Source organism: Periophthalmus magnuspinnatus, chromosome 16 (assembly GCF_009829125.3).
Source record: "Periophthalmus magnuspinnatus isolate fPerMag1 chromosome 16, fPerMag1.2.pri, whole genome shotgun sequence".
Classification (NCBI taxonomy): domain Eukaryota; kingdom Metazoa; phylum Chordata; class Actinopteri; order Gobiiformes; family Gobiidae; genus Periophthalmus; species Periophthalmus magnuspinnatus.
In genome coordinates this window covers 26,518,712-26,538,023 of record NC_047141.1, presented here as the reverse complement: position 1 = coordinate 26,538,023, position 19,312 = coordinate 26,518,712, and the positions used below count along the sequence as shown (strand labels likewise).

Here is a 19,312-nt window from a genome sequence, read left to right as displayed (position 1 = left end):
CACCTTGAGAAATATATGTACAATGTCGTAAAAAACAATAAAATTCAATATTACAATGTAACTATAATAACGCTCTATATAAGAAAACGCTCATCCACTAGTGTCTTATTTGCTAGATTCTTTCTTCCAAGAGCATTACGAATCACTCTGAAGATCTGCGAAAACAATAGATCTTCAAATGCAGGCTTTACACATATAATTAAGTGTTAAATTTGTACTTCTTACCATCTGCTGCAAGTATGTGAGAACAGCAGCAAGAACAAAGCTCTGAGAACCAAGGTCAACCACACAAAAGAATAAAGTATCAAAGATCAGCAGCGTGGCTTCATTTCCATAAAAAAGCAAATCACTGAAAGAATGGGCCTCATCTAAAAAGAAAAAATGATAAATCAATAACCAAGTATAGTGTATTTTTTTCTGGAGACAATTTTGGCCGTCGCCTTGGCCTGTTTTAAAGTAACAGCAAGATGAAGAGTAAATTGGTATAAGAGGTGAGGGTATTTGCATCTTAAACTGTCCTATTCACCTTATTCAGGCCAATAGCTTTGTCTGTTTTTAGTTGAGTGATTTTGCATAAGGTAGCAGATAAGTTAAGCATTCTCAACCTGCTTTATATAATATTTAATCAACAAGACTTATGTTCTTCCTAGTGAAATTTAATGGAAGTCCCAGTTAACCAGAAATACGATTATAAGAAGTGTGAGTCATTAGTAGTCCTTAGTAAAAGTGGGTGTTGTAGCATAAGATGAATATATATTTAAAACTGCTACTACTTGCTTGTCTTCATGGAAATGTCATTGCTTTACTTGTCCTTGAACACAGGAATGTTCCACAGTATGGCATTAAACGTACCTGCCTTGCACTCAGTTTCATTTACCTTGAAAAACATGTATTCTTACTGTGAATGGGGGTCACCTCTTCATGTTGGTGCATCACTTACTTGTTTCCGTGAAGAAAGATACATTTAAAACCATACTGAGGAACATTCCAGGCAATGCAATAACATCTCCATGGAGACAAGCAGGTGACTAAAGGTCCATTATGTACCTTTACTGGTGAAGGGTTAAATATTTTTACTCTATAATATATTCAAGAGAGATTTATTTAAAGGTTTTCAATGCCACCATAGCTCACTTGAAAAACACTGGAAAAACACTGTGCAATATGAACAAAGTCTGAGTCATATTTTTGGTCTTACCATTGTAGAAGATACTTTTGTCATTTGGGTCAAGAAACTCCATCCCAATTATACGTTCGAGCATTAACTTGTCTCTCACAATGTAGTCCAAAGCTGGGTGGGCCTATGGTAAACAAAAAGACATTTATTTCAAAGAATATTTCACATTTTAATAGTTAATTCTTAAACTAATGAAATGATTATTTCTGTTGTACATTGAACTCCAGAGAATTTGATATATGATTTACTAACATGGTCAATAACAGCTCCGAGGAAGTGGTTCATTGTGTTGTAGGCTCTGGTGCACTGCTCAAAGTGGTTTCCAGAGGATGTGTCTAGCATGCGGGCTGGTCTATATCTCTGTAAAATTGAAAATAAAAATAATAAATATATGCAAAAAAATTATACAATTTTAAGAACAGAGATGATGATTTAGACACACACCCTGTTGAGAGGCTCTCGTATTCGGTCATATTGATTCCTTAATGGGATTGCGAGAGAGATCTGAAACGTCTGAGTGTCCGTGTTGGGAAGAAGACCCCTTTGACCGCACAAGGATTCCTTACAAAATGGAAAAAAGAGAGATATTTTTCATATATTTCTAAAGTTACCGTCATAACAAAGATAAACTCTAGTATGTACCCCTTCACGTTTTAGATTGTTGTTCATTTCTTCCATGTTTGTATCTGCGTGGCCGTGAACCGAGCGTCCATGAATGTAATAACCAAAACATCGGTGGGATAAAAGCAGCACAGATATCTATAAGGACAAGTTGTAAAAATATCAAAATTTCTCATATCACTAAAACAAAAATATGTTTGGTAGTTTTAGAAATTACTCTACTAACATTACTGATGGAGCAGAGATCCACAAACTGCCTGATTTTGTCCTCAACAAAGCACTCATAGAAGAGAGTGAAAAAGATCACTTGAAGCAGTCCAATGCAAAGCCACAGTGCTGTAGAAACCCCATAGCGTAGAATCAGGCTGTAGGATGGCGTATATGCCTGCAGGGGGCGCTCTAACAAAGGTGATGGGTCCCTCAGAGCCAAGTTTGAAAAACCTACTACCTAAAGAAACAGGAATGGGTGAGTATATTACTATTCAAAAATAACTTCAAGATCCATCCATTTTCTCCCGCTAAAAGATGCGCTATGAAACTTTTCTGGTGGGAGATGTAAATGTTATTGCCATGGTGAAAAATAGCAGTTTGCTTCTTCCAAGATCTGACATGTAACTTGGCCTAGTGTCATCACCTGCTTGTCTCCATGTAGATAGACAAGTTTAATATGCTATATACTCTATACTTGGGAACTTTCTAGGCAAAGCAATGACATCTTAAATGTCTTTGTTCTCCACCTGAAAAGTTACATAGAGCACCTTTAAAATTGCATTTTATTACTTACCTCAAGAAAGAAAAGAACAGCCATGACTTGAAATGTGGGGCAAATCTTTCGAATAGTCTGAATTTCGTTCCATTCATTTGCCACAAAATAAGTCCTCCAGATGCTCACGGGGGCAGGGTCACGCTTCACTTCACCACCAGCTGAACAAGAGTAAATGTAACAATATTTGGTAACAATTTAAAACTACACTTTAATTAGTACTTTGACTTAATAAACAGTTTGTTCATTATGCAAGTTTATTAAGAATGATTCAAGCTTAGTAACTACTTAATTAAGGGGTTAGGAGTTAGGCTAATTACGATATAGTTATTATAAAGTTGTACCAAGTATTTTAAAAGTAAAGAAATACAATACAATGAAAGAAAGCCCATAGGACCTTGGGTAGTTCTGGTGCCAGTTTTGTTGCGTGGCCTCTCCCAGTCGATTAAGAACATATCCACAGATAACTGAAGGGTCAGTTTGTGAAGAAGCTGGATTCCCTGGATTCAAAACATTCATCATTGTTTGTGTTGAATGTTGTAGCAACCAGTGCATCTAAATCATTATTCTCATCTCACCTTTAGCGCAAAAGCACAACCGATGTATGTGACAAACTGTTCTTCTTGAGCTGGAAGTGGTAATAACACAGAAACAAACTGCTGGGCCTAAAGAAAGTAAATAAACACTTGAATAAAAACTCTAATCATTTGTCTTGTGAAAAAAACAATGATTGCAATAAAGGCTGGGACAGAAAAAGACTTGCCTTTAAAGTCTGAAAAGAGTGGAAAAATAAGAAAGCCGTAGTAGAAAGAGTATGCAGTAAAAACACACATAAATTAAAAAGGAGGAAAAACAGAATAAGACACATTTTAAAATTTCAAACTGGAGTGACTAGCCAGACACAAGATCTTAGTCTAGAAACCCCTTACACTGCATCTGTGGCCAGAACAAACAGAATTGTGCAATCACGTTTATTAATTTTTTATGGTATAGGTATATTTTATTGTTCCTGTACAGAAATTTGTCCTCTGCATTTTACCCATCCTTCAGTGCCACAGCGGCAAGCTGTCAGGACCAGTGCAGCGGGGGCCCATCCTTACCTCCTGAGTGAGGCTTTGTCAGGACTACCTTAGCTGGAGAATTTAGATGTATTTAGCTTGTTTTGGGTGGGTTGCACAGATGCATGGTTTGTGCTCTCTTCAGTTCAGTTTTAGAATTATTTTGCAATGAGAAGATGGGATTAACCCAACTTTTTTCAGTGTCACATGTCTGTTTGCTCCATCCGCAGAAGAAATTAAAATAACATGCAGCACTCTGAAACCCCCAGTGAGGGTACCAGCTGCGCCCAGATATCGAGAGTGTACATTGGCATTTCACCTTGTAAAATATGAGCCAGTAAAGTGCTGTTCCAACAGTGACGGCAAAGAAAACATTTGCCAGATCTCCCGCGTAGAATAACAAAAACTTGAATATAATCTACAGAAAGAGAGGAAACATTTTAAAAACAGTTTTTTCTTAAAAGAGAACTTAATTTTGAAATAGAATAAAATACCCCTGCATCAATAAGTGGTGAAGCAATCCTCCTCTTCCAGCCTACAGTTTTTAACAGTGAATACAAAACTGCCACACCTCCCAAAACTCCGAGCGCCGTCTGTGCAAAAGAATGTCAATCATTAAAGGCAAAATCTGATCTATTATATTTACCACTATTCACTTACATTCATTTTTAAGTTTGACTCAGCCTGATCCATTTCATACTCCACAGAAAAAGAGGTCTGGAAACAAGGTTAAATTTTTGTCATTATCATCCACTCCGATTTTAAAGGCGCACTATGTAACTCTCTGCTGAGTGTCTGCTATTATGGAATAGTATTTTGGCCTAGAATGTTCCACAGGATAGCATTAACCTGTAACGTGGACTGGTGGTGTCTCCTGCTTGTCTCCATAGATGAGATAGATGAGATAGATGAGATAAGTTTAATGCCATACTGTGGAATAAGGCAAAGCAAAAAAAACAACAACAAAAAAACATCTCCATGGAAACAAGCAGGTGGCAGTCTGTTCCAGGAGAGTTACATAGTGTAACTTTAAATGTTAGTGATGTGAGTAATCTGAAACTTACAGTCACTTTCTGTATGTTGATATCTGAGACGGGGACATCGTTGTAGGTGACAGTAATCAGAGGGGGAAAAACCTGCCCCTCCTGTGTCCGCGGAACAAGCTGAAATCTAATTCATAAAAACACATTAAACTACTCACATAAACACTACATATATCACTATGTTGTATTCAAACTCACTTTATTGTCAGAGTTTTAATCACGCGAATCACTTTAGGATTTGAAGTCAAGGTTTTCTCTCGACCGCTTAAAGTATCCACGAGAAACAAGCGCCGGGTCAGGTACCAGTTTTTCATGCTTTCTGTTTGAAGCAAATTGAGTCTAATTAAAGTTGTGATAATACCATAGTAAAGTACAGTATGACAAAGAACAAAAAGTACCTTGGTTGAAGAACCTTCCATTGTACTGTTGGTTGTTGACCAGTGTGGGTAATGGAAGAAGCTTTTTGTTCTCATCACCTCCAAGATCCATGAAGACATCATAGAACAACGGCTCCGGATGAGAGACCAACAAATCTTTGAGAGAGAGGGTACACTGCAGACACATAGTTTATTATAATCGGATTACCCATTTGCTTGTTTCCTGTGAATCTTTTGGTCTGTTATAAACCAATGACTTCACCATTTTATTTTCAAACTTTCTGTTGGTTTTATTAATTTTATTAATTTTATTTATTTATTTATTTGACTGGGAAAATGCATACTGATGAACAGACATGATTCAACATGAATGTAAATACGCCAGATTACAGCCAAAGGCTAATTTCCATCTGTTGTCCCAGGGTTAGGGTTAGGGTTAAATCAACAATCCTGTTAAGCTCTGCCAGAATCTGCGGAATATTCTTTAGAAGCTACGCAAAAGCACTATGATAGGTGATAAGTCACTCGAAGGTGATTAGCTATTTCGGTAGGTGCCAATCTGTCAACAGCTTCGAACCAGTCAGCACATTCATAGGCAAGGTGAATGCACTGTAGGTGGGTCCCTCTGATTATAAGAAGACCTCTCTGTCACTTGAGCCACTGTTGCACCAAATAATGTTGTAAACTACATATTTTAATAAAGAAGAAATACTCACACTTTCTTGGTACGATGTCCCAAAATTATAGGCTGCTGCCTGCCTGACAGCAGTGTCTGGACAAAGCTGAATGATGGAAAAGTCCACAGATAAATTTGTGTTTGTAATGTTGAAATAAAATGTTACCAAAATAGGTTACAATAAAAGCATGTTACCTGTAGATTACCTGGACCGATCTTTTCCCATCCAAGAAACTCTCCTCTCACGTCATAAACAGCAGCAACCAGATTAATGGCAGTAAACTACAAATAGATAAAGGGTCATAAGAAACTATCTTATCTGAATTACATGCTACCAGTTTAAGATCATTCTTTGGCTTCAGTCTTTATATTACCTCATTTTTTCCTCTGAAACTGAATCCAATTGGCACTGGATTCGTCTGAAGGACCCTAATCGCTAGTCCTGGCTCTTCTCCATAATAAAGCCAGGGCAAGTTGACTCTCCTAAAGATAAATTATGTTCTAGTCAAAAGTAAAACTCAAATTCTAAATACTACATTAGAAACTTATGCAGCTATAAAAAGATGGCCTATAGACAGCATTTTTAAAGATTATTTCCACAATCATAAATTGGGTTATGAAGATTTGCTAAATTATTCATGGGCATTTCAAGCAAATAATTCCTTCCTGATTTGAAAGGAGCATTCAAAATATATAATAGTTTGATTTGAATTACTAAATTACTATGCTGACAGAGGACTGCCAACATTGCTTGAAACCCAAAACAAAAATGTACAAAATAAGATGATGAAAAGAAAATATTTAATTTAGAAACTATTAAAAGGTGAGCCTTCCTTTTCTGTAAATATCAACCAGCACATCATCTATAAATCAGGTATATTTACCAGTATGAGATGTCATGGATTGAGCTCAGCGCTGCTCTCGATCTGAAGATGGTGTTGAAGAGTCCACAGGCGTCAGTGCTCACACCACTGAAAGAGTGCATGTTTAACACACACATGTTCCCAAGAGCCTGGCATGCAGTCAGGTTAGAGAAAACCTGCAACAACAAACAAACAAATGTGAATAAGAAACATATATATGGTACATATAATAACTAAATAACTAATGATTTAAGAAAAAAATACTTATATGAGTTTGAGAAAAGGAATGAGAATTATATATATCCACTTTACCAGGCATGCGGCTGCAGAAGAGTAGAGATTTCTGACAAACCATGCTGAGTGCACATTAATCTTCTGCAAGAGACACAAGAGGATATAGTTTACATCAACTCAATGAAAAACACAACATTCAGTATTAATCAGTGTAACTATTTACAATTAAACATGAAAGGAAAACTCACCAGCTGAGCAAAGTTCACACTTGGATTTACATTGGTTGGCAGACTTCCAGGTGAAAAGCATAATCCCCCAGACTGGAAAAAAAATTATTTGAGCATAGTAGTAGTAGTAATAGTGGTGGTAGTAGTAGTAGTAGTAGTAGTAGTAGTAGTAGTAGTAGTAGTAGTAGTAGTAGTAGTAGTAGTAGTGGTAGTAGTGGTAGTAGTGGTAGTAGTGGTCGTAGTTGTTGTTGTTGTAGTAATATTTGCTGTAGTAGTAGATGCTGTTATAGTAATAGTTGTAGTCGCCACACTCACTAGAATACCAGGAGATCCACATGCACAAGAGCTACTGATGAAAGAGGCATGACATCTCTCGCACCTAAAAAGATTCATGAAACATTGTAGGTTAATGCAGTTAAGGACATTGAGGTAGAGCCAGCTAAGAACCCAATGGGTATGATCACAGGACTTACTCAAAGGAAACAAACACTGGCATAAAATCTTTACATAAGTGAACTAAGCTGAATATATTTTTGGACAATAACCTAAAAAGGTTTAATACTATAAAAGTATTATTCTTAATGCCAAACAAAGATCAACATTTCTTTCTACTTTATGGATAAAACTGGACTGTTGTTGAACTACAGTATAATTCATACCTGTCTCCATTGATGTTCGGGACTGAAGAGGCTGGTTTGCTGCCATTACACACCTCACACTGGGCTTCCTCTAAAACGTTCCCCTTAAGATCTCTCTCAACTTAAAAATAAAGAAATGTGAAGTTCAGTTATTATGAAACAAATGTATTACACTATTTATTATGCACTTACTAAGGACGCTGCCCATTGGGCATGTGCAAAACCCCTCATCACTTATACTACCCGGACAGCGAATACAGCCAAACCCATCCTTCGTTACAGCCTGCATCAAAAGAAAACACACTGATTAACTCAAATGATTTTATTGTTCACTGTCATATTATAAAGTACATAAAAGGTACACTTACTGGTTTATCTGTAGGACACTTTTCACAAACAGATGATTTTTCTGTAGTAAGGGCAAAATATCCAACTTTGCAGATGCAAGAAAGACCTATGAAAATTGTCATTATTTAGCTTTACATTTAACTCATACTTTTTTTCTGTCCTTCGGTCGTCCAGGTCTGATCCATAGCAAAAGACAAAGTTTAAATCTGTCAACTGGACAAAATTACCCTATTCAACCAGAATAGGGCTGCATAGGGTAGTTTCAGCTCAGTGTGGTTAGCCCTTCCATTCAGATAGATATAAGGCAGTGTATACCAGCAATCTGACCAGAACCGAAGAAGCAGCTTGGATGAACAGTGAAACGTATTCACTCCTACAACGTTTTGTCCAGTTGACAGATTTAAACTTTGTCTTTTGCTATTTAACACACACATAACAATACATCTAATTTCTAGAGGGAAAATTATAGGCCTATTGCAAAAATATTTGCAATCTTTCCAATCACAAAATTTTAATCATTTTAATTTTATTAGATTTCAATCTTTTCAACTTATTTGCAAAATGCTTTCATAAATACATCCATATGATGAAAGCCGAATGCGTGTTGTTAATCAATGTGTTGATTAATATTTATAAATTTAATTATTTATAAAGTGTTGCTATTTGATTAAATTAAACTATAGAATTATCTGAAAACAGGCAATTTAACAAAATGTCTTTTTTTTTTCATCTGTACAATTTGCTCTTCAATCTTTTTCAACAGTTACAGGTGAAAAATTGCTTAAAATCATCTGCGAACAGGAAAGTACAAAGTAACTCTCCTCCCAGTGACTTAAACTGCAGACAGACATCTTTAACAGACCTGAAACAGGGCAGATTTTCAGACAGGATCATGCTGTATAAAATGTAGATGATTAACTGTGCTGTACTCTGGCTAATAACATTTTGTAAGGCGTTGAATTGCCCCCAAAGTCTTTAAAATTAGCACTTGGAACAATGCACCTGGTTTTCCAATAGACACAAGTATTGATTTGTAGCATTACTATAATAATTTGATCTTCACTCTGGTTGTGATACTAATCCCTATTCTAACTCGGGTCTGGGCTTAGTTCTGCTAAATGCACACAACACATGGTAAAATACTGACCTCTGTTCATCTGTGATAGCTACAGTTTTTGTCTTATATTTATTTGAACATTTTTAACTTCATGAGTGTAGCATCCACAAACCTGTGCTACTGCGGCGTTGGTTGGACCCACAGCTTGAACACGACAGACTGGAAATATCATAAAACTCCTCCGTGCCGCAGTTTATAGGCTCTTTAAACGGTATGATGTACTGCTGACCGTAAACTTTAAAGTCGTGAAGGTGAATAAACATAAAAACGAAACAAAACGAGGATAGAACAGATGGTAGCGTCCCCGTCGCCATGGTAAACAACGGACCTTCTTCCTCTTGTTGTTTTCAGGCAGACGCGGCGCGGCGCATTGCTGCTCCTACTGGTGAGGCGGTGTAACACATACATGCTCAGAGTTGAATAATTTAAACACGTCAATTAAACTTCTACTGTAGTTTACCTATATAAATGCAAGTATAAAATGTATTACAAGTTCTTCATCATACAGTGCTTTCGTATATAAATAAAGTCTTTGCAAATATGGCCAAAATTGTACATAATTGGGACAAATTAATCGCATCTGAAAAATGGTCAGAGCCTGGTTTGACATATTAGAAGAAAAATGCAGGGGGCATTTTTGTTATGTTGTTATTATTATTTTTTTTAAATATTTTTATTAGGAAAGACCACATTCCTTCCAGTTCAACTATAGTATCTTTCCCTTTTACACATGAGCTTTTCCACGCATTATTACTCAAAATCCCTTAAAAGTGCTTTCATGTTCTTTGGTCCCATGATCCTATTTTGATATATTAAAAAAGTAAAAAGGAAAAATAAAATGCAATAAAAAAGTGTATATGCAATTTTGGAAGTGTCTTCAAAAGCTTCTAGCCACTGTTGCACCTCCTCCTCTGCGCTGATCTCCAGTTTGATGAGGCCTTAAATACCCCCTCTTCAGTGGTCTCATATTCAGGCAGAATGGACTATACAAGTAAATAGCATTATAACTGTAACAATACATAACTATTAATTAACAGTTTTCATATTTCAGTCAAAACCTTACCTCTAGTTGATGGATTGGCCCCAAGTCAGAGTCTGCAGATGGCAAAACAGGCACCAACAGCACCTCTCTGATTCTGATATTTCTCTTACCAGAAAAAAGAACAATATAAATACAGATATCACTGTGTTATAAGAAGATAAATACTAGACAATTTTATGTTTTAGAGAGTAGAGAGTTTAATGCCATGCTGGGGAATAATCCAAGCAATACGTCTGTGTAATCTCTCAGTCGTCCAGGTCTGATACATAGTAAAAGCCAAAGTTAAATCTGTCAACTGGACAAAAGGTAGTAGGGCCCTTAAAGGTTGAATGGAGGCCATTAAGGCTGAAACTGTAAACAACAGCTGTTTCCAGTTTCAGTGTAGTTAGCTCCTCCCTTCAGATAGATATAAGGCAGTGTCCACCAGCAATCTGACCAGAACTGAAAAAGTGACTTAGATGAGCAGCAAAACGCCTTTACTCCTACAGTGTTTTGTCCATTTGACAGATTTAACTTTGGTTTTTACAATCCAGGCAATACAATATCTCCATGAGAAAAGCAGGTGGTGGATCCACACCAGAAAAGTATATAGAAACCCTTTAATATTATATTAAATAGCTGTAAAAATGTTAATCATAAAAAATCTAGTAACATCAGTTTTGTTGTTAACGTCTAAAAGTAATGGAACCGTTTGCTGCTGAGTTGGCTGACTAACCCCATCCCTTAAAGTTTTATCCACTCTCCTCACACAGGCCACAGACAAACTCCAACAGGGACAAAAACTGACACCAATTTATGTTACTATCCATCTAACTCCAGTTTTAGAGGTGCAGATTTAATCTTCAAATCCTTTTGTGAGTTATCTTTGAATATTAATAAAAAATATAATAGGCAAGAAAGTGTGATTTTGTAATGCCAATGTATGTCATCTTATGGTAGACATGACTTTCACAATGGGGGGAGTCAATAGACTCCATTTATGGGAAACACTGATTACTATAGTTTAGGTCAATGCAAGGGTATTTAGTTTGCTAGAGTAGGCTATCTACATTAGGCTAGAGTCTATTCATTCTCTCTTTATGTATAATTACTGATCTAGAATAAAGTATTTTTTTCTTATATTGGACTCACATAGGTTAGACTCTTGCTTAGAGAAACAACGAGACTGTACCTCCTTTTGTACAGACGTAGGACTGATGCTTGTTATTCCCCAGTCCTCCAGATGGCGCTAAAGTGCCCGCGTGAGACAGTGGAGTAAAGAGGAACCTCTGGCGGGAAGAGGCGCACACTGCCGCGGGCGGAGAGGAGAGGCTCATCAATGTTTTTACAGACGCTTCCTTCAACACTTGGGCGGTCTATGTTGATTATCCTATGGTTTAACACACGTGGTAAGTTTTAAATATTGGTTTAGAGAATACCTTATTTCCATAGTCTTGAGCAGCCTTTGTTAACATTTGAGCTTTTTCACAGTCCGGGCCTTTTTCTGCTAGCATCCTACTTCAGCCACATCCTCATTTGGGTCGAGCTCGAGAGTGTGACCAGATGTAAGTCATTATATCAGCATTATATTTGATCTAATGATAATGCATCAGAGTGCGAATTCAGATCGAGATTTTAGTCATGTCTAAAAAGCGCAAATTAAATCATAGGGGGTTTTAAAGTAGAAATCCCCTATCCATCAGTGAGAATGATTCTTCATGTAACATGAATGTATGTGACAATTATACTTTGACTTGTTTGCCTCTTGTGGACTCCAACGTGGAATGTTATGCTATACGTACTTTGAACCGCCATATGTATGTTTAAACTCAGAAGACCAGATAACATGTTCATGTCTATACATACCAGGTTAATTATTAAGAGGATGGGACGTGTGACACTTGCACATAAGAGCCCACCTGGGCATGATAAAATAGGAGACAGTGAGGGAAATCAACTTGAATTATGCCTGTATCTGCTTGAGCCAAAAATAAAGAGACTGAATTGAGAATCTGCTTAAGTCTTCTGGACTCTTGTTTTCAGTTCGACTCCGGGAAAAGCTGATACATCAATGCATGTAATGTGGAATTCAGAAGAAATTGGACTTTTCTGTAAAATGACAATGATTTAAAAGTCTGCTGTCATCATGTTAAAAACAAAACAGAGAAAGAAAGAAAGAAAACATGTATTTCTTTTCCTATTGCCCAGCACTAGTAATTTATCATGCATTTTATCTTTTGCAGATCAGTAAAATGAACACAATTCTGCAACTACGAGGTTTGGATACAAAGGCAAATGCTGAAGATATCCGAAGCTTTTTCGGAGCGATCCATATACCAGAAGGTGGAGTGTTTATTTTCGGAGGGGCGCTTGGTGAGGCTTTTATTGCTTTTAACACCGAGGAAGATGGCATGCTTGCAGTGCAACAAAGTGGACAATTCCTTAAGGACTCAAAGGTGGACTTGCAGATTAGTAGTATGATGGAGGTTGAGCACAAATTAGACATATTTCTCAAGAGAAAGTTTAAACATCGGGAAAATAAGAAGGCTCGTAATTTCTCAAGTAATGGAATATTACCTGTACAAGTTAAACCAGTTGATCCAAGGTCAGCCTATGCTTCACCTTCTGATACAACACAGCTTGATACAGGGGCTGAAAAAACTGTAAACATGAATACTCTTGACTCAAATGCAATTCTTCTTGGCGTTTGCACTTTACTTCAAGGACTTGCACCACCTGAGGCAAAAACTGCCCCATGTGACTCCCCAGCAGAACTGCCTCTTTCCGATCCACCTAACCCTGGTTTTATCAGGGTGTTTGGACTACCCTGCAGCACCACTAAACAAGACATATGTGTTTTTTTCCAAGGACTGAGTGTCAAGGATGTTTTATTGAATGTAAAGCTGGGAGTAAACCGTGGTTGTATGGTGAAGTTTGAGAGTTTCCAAGATGCTACAGAAGCCCTAAATTTTAACCAGAATTCTTTGGGCTCTGCATGTGTGGAGGTACGGACAGCAACAGAGAAGATGTGGCTCAGTGCGCTACGAGAACATAAAGATGGTGGTTGTGAGGTTTTAACAGTAGAGCAGGGTCCTTTAAAGGATACTGTAAACTATTCAAAAGTTTCAGAGTGGCCAAGAAAGAAACAATACAAACACAATATAGACTCAATACAAAAAACATCAAAAAAAATGAAAAACTGTCAAACCACAGACCCATCTGATAATATGGACTATATTATCATGGTCAGTCATCTGCCACTGAATATTGTCAAAACTGAAATAAAAGAACTTTTTGGATGTCCAGATATTGCACACTCAAATGTTCTCCATTTGCTGGATTCTGAAGGGCAACGGACAGACAAAGTTTTTGTAAAGTTTGACAAACAAGAAGATTATGACTATGCTGTAAACCTCAGTGGGTGTCATGTGGGCTCCAATGTGATTGAGGTCTCGCCAATAACCAAAGAAGAGATGACAAAAATGATGAGGTCCCAAAAACCCAAGCAAAACCCACGGTCTAGGAAACCACATCAGTATGGGAAAGTGGACAATAAAGATGCACAAAGCCACGAAGTTGACATAAACGAACGAAGATGTCTGTATTTAAGAAACATGCCTGCGGATGTGCGGAGGAGTCAAATCAAAGGGCTCTTCACTGAAAACAAGCTGAAGGAAGAAGACATCACATTGTTGTATGACAGTGATGGTACATGTATTGGAGAGGCTGTGGTTCAGTTTCAGTCTCAAACCAATGCTGCCTTGGCTTTAATGCATCATGGAAGGGAATTCCTTGGAAGCAAAATACTACTTACTCCCATTAGTGTGCAGCAGATGCAGAATATATTGTCAAATTAAACTCATTTTGTTTCAGCTTTAAAAGTTCTGTTGGTGTTTGCAAGATGAACCCATGTTAATGTTACCAATTAAGTCAACAATATTTTAAGTCTCTTTGTAATCCATGTTGAGTCTATGATTTTTTTTTTTTAAATAAAACAAAATGCTTTTTTTTTTAGAAAATAAGCACACATGTTCAACCTTTTCTCTCTTTAATAAAACACTGCTCAAAGATGAGTCAAAATATGCATAACATTTTATCACGGGGATAGTTTGAAACTTGAACATCTACAAAAAAAAAGGACACCTAAAAACAAGAATTTATCTTTGAGAGACAATGTTCATCTGTAGATTGTCAGTTGTAGTACCGGGATGGAGCATCACTATACCTGGACAAACCTGCAAAAAATGATTTTTCATTGTACACAAGTTCAACCCAAAAAAAAAAACTGCAACACATTGATATAGCATACTTTGATATCCAGTATATTGTTCACTGCGGCTTGGTATTGTGGGTGCTGAGGGTGGAAACACTGAAGGCACAGTAGGACCCTGTGAAATACAAAGACCATACACTTGACAATATTTTTGATTTTGCCATGTTATTCTTTATCTGCAAGTGAACAAAGGCAATACCTCGACACGTCTGAGTCTGTATTCCATCAGCACATCTGTTAACTTTTGGGTCACTTTTAACACCAGCTGGGCATCACCCTCATTCTCGATTTTGAAGGTATCCTACAAAAAATTAAATACAATTTCAAACTAATTCCACAATGATTAATAGAAGCACAGATTTATAACAGAATACAATTTTCAACATATGAACCATGTGGTCCCAATTTTTTTAAATCCTTTCAGTATCAACATATGCACAAATGACCAGACTTGTTTTTTTTTGTACCACCAGGGTGTTACAATAAACTGAACTTACCAGGTAACTGAGTAATGTTCCAGAGAGATCCCCGCCATTTGAATTGGCAGGTCTTCGAGGTGGTGGCAAAGTAGGGTTCATTGGCCTCGGTAGTGGTCTCTGTGAGGGTCTTGTTAGGGGCCTGTCCATATGTCTATCTCTGTACTCATCAGTATAGTCACTGGAGGGTTCGTAACCATCAAAATCACCAGCTCCATATTCGTCTCCCATTTGGTCATGACCCATATCATGAAAGTGGTCCATAGTGTAATCAAGAGGAGGAGCCTGTAATGACGGGTACCCTCCAAAGCCTTCCATTCTATAGCCACCTCTTGGCAGTTTTGGACCTGGGAAAAAGTGCATGGATTATTCAATTAATATTTTGTTATTGTGTTCATTTTATACAATAGAACCAACTAGTTACCAAATGATGTAGTTTTGGCTGGTGTTGAAGCAGTCCCAGGATTGGCTGAATCTGGAATAAGAACAGGCCCTCTTCAAATAAATAGAAAAGTGTAAAAATGCTTTACACTCTGTTTAAATGGTCACATTTTGATAGCGCTTTTCCACCTTCAAGGCACTCACAAGGCTTTACATCAAGAAACCACTCCCCTATTCACACACCAATGTGCAAATTCTGGGGGTCGAGGTGTGTTCAATGCCAAAGGACACAATGACATTCATCTGTGGGCGCTGGAATTGCACCGCCGACTTGTGGGTCATTGGATCTAACCGTTTAACCAATGATTATGTCGAGAACAGGATTCAAACTGCCAGCTTTCGAATCAGTGGACAAACACTACCAATTGGGCTACTGGTGTCCACTCAATACAGAGTGGGTTCAGCACATATTGTGAGCAGATTGCTTGAGTTCTACGCATGATCAATTCATGGCTGAAAGCAAATTGAGAAAAAGGTGAATACCTCTGATTGGGGGACAATGTAAAAATGTCATTTTTACCCCCCATCCACAAAATGCACAATGCACGCCTCAAATGGTCAGTTTCTGCTAAATTTGGCTAACATACAATAATAATAATAATCGACATGTTTATTTTGGCACATCACCTTTAAGTTCTGACCAAATCACAATGCTGTGCATCCCACTGGTATTATAAAATAATCCAAGCCATTCACAAATCCATGTTGAGAATCTTTCAGGTACTTACAAAAACCCTTGAATGCTGGTACATCAGAAGGTTCCTTCAGGATAACCTAGAAGAAAGTTCATGTAATGGATAGTTTATTGGCAAATGTTCTTGGAATGTGATGTACATGTGTGCAATGCATTATGTTCTCACCTTGAGCTGTCCCCTGCCCTCTGTGTTCTCAATCTCCACTGCATTGTCTTTAATAGTCTGTTTTAGAGTTTGGTCTTTATGGACAGCCTCCTCTTCAAAAGGAACCTTGTCAGGGTGTACCTTTTTCTACGACACAAAAACAAACATTGTCATATCAATATCATTATTTCCACATCATTAGGAATATTGCTGTACTTACTATATATCTAAAGGAGTGCTTCCATCCTTTGATATGCTCAAACATATGAGTCTGCACTTGAATTACATTGCACAATTTGCAGTGGTAATGTGGTGGAAGGGACTTGCTGGGACTGCGATACTCCCACACATACTGAAGACCTGTGAGTATTTACGACAAGATCATATGACTGTCATATATATTTTTTACACACACAGAAGTCTGCTCACTTACCAATTACAGAGACACCAGTGAGTTCTTTCAACCGTTTGCCAAGCGACGGCATGCTATGAATGGTGCTTCCTTTTGTATAAACTTTAAAAGGTCAAGATAAGAATGCAATTAGAACAAAATAAAACATGGTTTCACATCTAGACTTTAAACTTTGTGAGATCCACATGGTTTTGGTGTTTAACACCAAATGAACTGCACTGGTAAAATGCCATTTTATGCAGATTCAGAAAGAATGTAGTTGACTTCCAGGAGGAAAGCTGCTCTTTGGCCACCTGCATCAAACAGGAAGCCCAGCTTGGTTTACTATTGTGTGTTTCACCAAGTGTTTCAAAACAGACCAAAAGCCTGTTTTTTTTGTAAGGGGAAAAACTGCAAAAAGCAGTTTTAATTGGTTTGTTATATGCCGCAGCATTTGCACCAGCCACCATAAATGTGAAATCGACAGAAAACGTTGCAGTTGGAATACTTGTTAATAACTGCTACAATAAAGCCTTTTAAAAACAAGTACACCATTAAAAATATTGATAAGAGCAAAACTATTTAAGTCCCAGGTCTCAAAACAGAGTTGCCACTGCCAGAGGCAAGAGAGATGACTCTCATTTACCTCTTGAGTTAGCAGTGGCATTTAGTGAACAAACTTACCGATCTCATCAGAATGCTGCAGCGGCTGTCTCTGTGAGGGTAGGATATACCCAAATAAAAAAGACACAGGCATTAGTGACAGCATGGCACTCAGATTAAATGCCAAGTGAAGCTTTCTTTGGAGTTTGTAGTGCAGTAAATTTAGGATGCATACATAATTACAAAAGGTTGTAACAAGTCACTGCATAAAATAATAAAACAAACATTTATGCTGGGGAGGGTCTGTAGTCGTCACGGGAATCCTTTAAGCCAGTGGTCTCAAAGGGTATAGGTGCCTCAACTGTCAACATGAAATACCAGTAATCCTTACTCCATGCAGTGAGCTAATGTGTACTTAAAGTTTTTGGTCCTTGTATTAATTATATTCTGTCCTTTTTTACATTTACAATTCCAGGGACGCAGATATGCGAGTACAGGACATGAATTAGCCCGTATTGACTTGAATATAGCGGTCCTCCTAAATTATGCAAACACTCTGCTCAGACGTGTTCCTGTTTAACTGTACAACAAACTAAAGCAGTGGGAGCATGGGAAGGAACAATCTGCAACAATACTAAATCCTTGCAAATCTCCAAGCATGCTGTGTAGGACTGGTGGCAGTGCATTTTGCACCAAAGAGCAAGTGAGTGCAAACGTAAAAGGATGCAGTATGCCGCTTAACCAACTTGTCCAGCTTGTTCTCCTTTCTCGCTGGTTTACTGGAGAACCCAGTCACCAGTGAGAAACCGGAAAGTGGATTCAGTTGGAGCTGTGCTGGATTGGTTCATGAGGCAGAAGATGATGCCCATCCATTTGTGGCCATGCCTGCTTGGCTATGACGATCTTGTCAGATCTTAAAAGCTAAGCAAGGCTAGGGCCTGTTTAGTAATTGGATGGGAGACCGCAGAGAAGATCAGGTGACACAGTGGCTCTGGTTCTGGTTCTAGTCTAGTGGAAGCTTGTGTCCTGGTAAGACTTCTTCCAACTTGCCTAGTATGAAAGTGGTTTGTGCCAGATAGCACTTCCGTCAGTCTACCCCAGGGTAACTGACTGTGGCTACAGTAGTAGCTTACCATCACTGAGTGTGGAGTGAATAAATAATGCACTGTAAAACGCCTTTTAGTGTTCAAAAACACGCAACATAAAACCAAATGCATTGTTATTGTCTTCTTAAAAGACACGAAACAGACTCCTGCCTGTGCATCATCGCAGGACATTATTCACAGCAGCAATCAGCCTGCATAGGGGAGATTGATAGATCAAGTGTTCACTGGTAACTTACAAAAGTTTGTTATTTAACAAACGTTTCAGTTATTTATTGTTTTTTAATGTTACCACAGGTTCAGAACAGTTGGATTAAAACTCTTGAAGTCGGTAGAAGCTCTTGAATGGTTATACTTACATTTGGGGCTTTGCCCCTCTTCCCTTGGTTTTGTGGCTGCCCGAATGGGAACTTCCTTTTGGCAGCCTGGGGAGCGTAGGCTTGTGCACTCATTGGGTCCATCACTTTAGATAACCCACACCAAACAGCATACACAAGTATTAGTAATAAAAGTGCAGTTCATTACTGAAGAATAAACACTTCTAAAATTGTCGTTTAGCGAAATGCCGTTTTGAGCTGCTTCATAAGCCTGGTGCATCCCTGAAGTCTATGCTCAAAGCGCACTCCCTTTGAGTATGCGACTAAGTTATGGTAGTTTACATATTGCCTGCATCATTTCTATTCCGAATCAACCGTAAGATATAAAAAAAAAAAAAAAAAAAAAAGCTAAAAGGCCCCCGGTGTGAATTGCGTTATCTAGCGCAGCTAGGCTACATTCTTTAGCTTCTTGAAGCGACGGAAAGACACAAAGAACGCGAGCAATGTGACAGATGCAATCAAAATGCTAAAACACAATACCTGTTATTTATGTAAATAGGCACCAGACACCAGAAATGAAATAGAAACTCAATCTCAAATTATTATTATAATAGATGCGAGTCCTCACAAGAACTGCGGCGTCGACCACTGCGGAGAAACGAAACAACACAAGGAAGGACCCCTGATGACTCTTATAGGTGCCCAT

General features: G+C 37.9%; 3 protein-coding genes across 3 annotated transcripts; 1 reads left to right on the top strand and 2 right to left on the bottom strand.

Moving 5' to 3' along the window:
* Positions 1 to 62: 62 nt before the first annotated feature.
* Positions 63 to 9,456, bottom strand: tmem67 (transmembrane protein 67). Its single transcript, XM_033980935.2, has 27 exons — positions 9,255 to 9,456; positions 8,046 to 8,131; positions 7,870 to 7,960; positions 7,699 to 7,798; positions 7,355 to 7,418; positions 7,061 to 7,132; positions 6,891 to 6,953; positions 6,600 to 6,754; positions 6,090 to 6,198; positions 5,911 to 5,997; positions 5,756 to 5,821; positions 5,061 to 5,214; positions 4,861 to 4,981; positions 4,684 to 4,789; positions 4,280 to 4,336; positions 4,114 to 4,212; positions 3,939 to 4,037; positions 3,140 to 3,226; positions 2,959 to 3,061; positions 2,583 to 2,722; positions 2,025 to 2,246; positions 1,820 to 1,936; positions 1,622 to 1,738; positions 1,430 to 1,537; positions 1,199 to 1,301; positions 226 to 368; positions 63 to 155 (listed from the first exon to the last, which is right to left on the bottom strand). Exons 1-27 carry the CDS (start codon positions 9,454 to 9,456, stop codon positions 75 to 77), a joined length of 2,952 nt encoding a protein of 983 aa, XP_033836826.1. The 3' UTR covers positions 63 to 74.
* Positions 9,457 to 12,411: 2,955 nt separating this feature from the next.
* Positions 12,412 to 14,065, top strand: rbm12ba (RNA binding motif protein 12Ba). Its single transcript, XM_033981528.2, has one exon. It carries the CDS (start codon positions 12,416 to 12,418, stop codon positions 14,018 to 14,020), a length of 1,605 nt encoding a protein of 534 aa, XP_033837419.1. The 5' UTR covers positions 12,412 to 12,415; the 3' UTR covers positions 14,021 to 14,065.
* A 131-nt stretch (positions 14,066 to 14,196) lies between these two features.
* si:ch211-197h24.6 (uncharacterized) lies at positions 14,197 to 19,277 on the bottom strand. The gene is made up of 12 exons (XM_033980551.2): positions 19,147 to 19,277; positions 18,649 to 18,752; positions 17,268 to 17,298; positions 16,626 to 16,706; positions 16,413 to 16,552; positions 16,214 to 16,339; positions 16,082 to 16,127; positions 15,337 to 15,387; positions 14,934 to 15,259; positions 14,636 to 14,737; positions 14,473 to 14,551; positions 14,197 to 14,398 (listed from the first exon to the last, which is right to left on the bottom strand). Exons 2-12 carry the CDS (start codon positions 18,748 to 18,750, stop codon positions 14,355 to 14,357), a joined length of 1,128 nt encoding a protein of 375 aa, XP_033836442.1. The 5' UTR covers positions 18,751 to 18,752; positions 19,147 to 19,277; the 3' UTR covers positions 14,197 to 14,354.
* Positions 19,278 to 19,312: the final 35 nt, after the last annotated feature.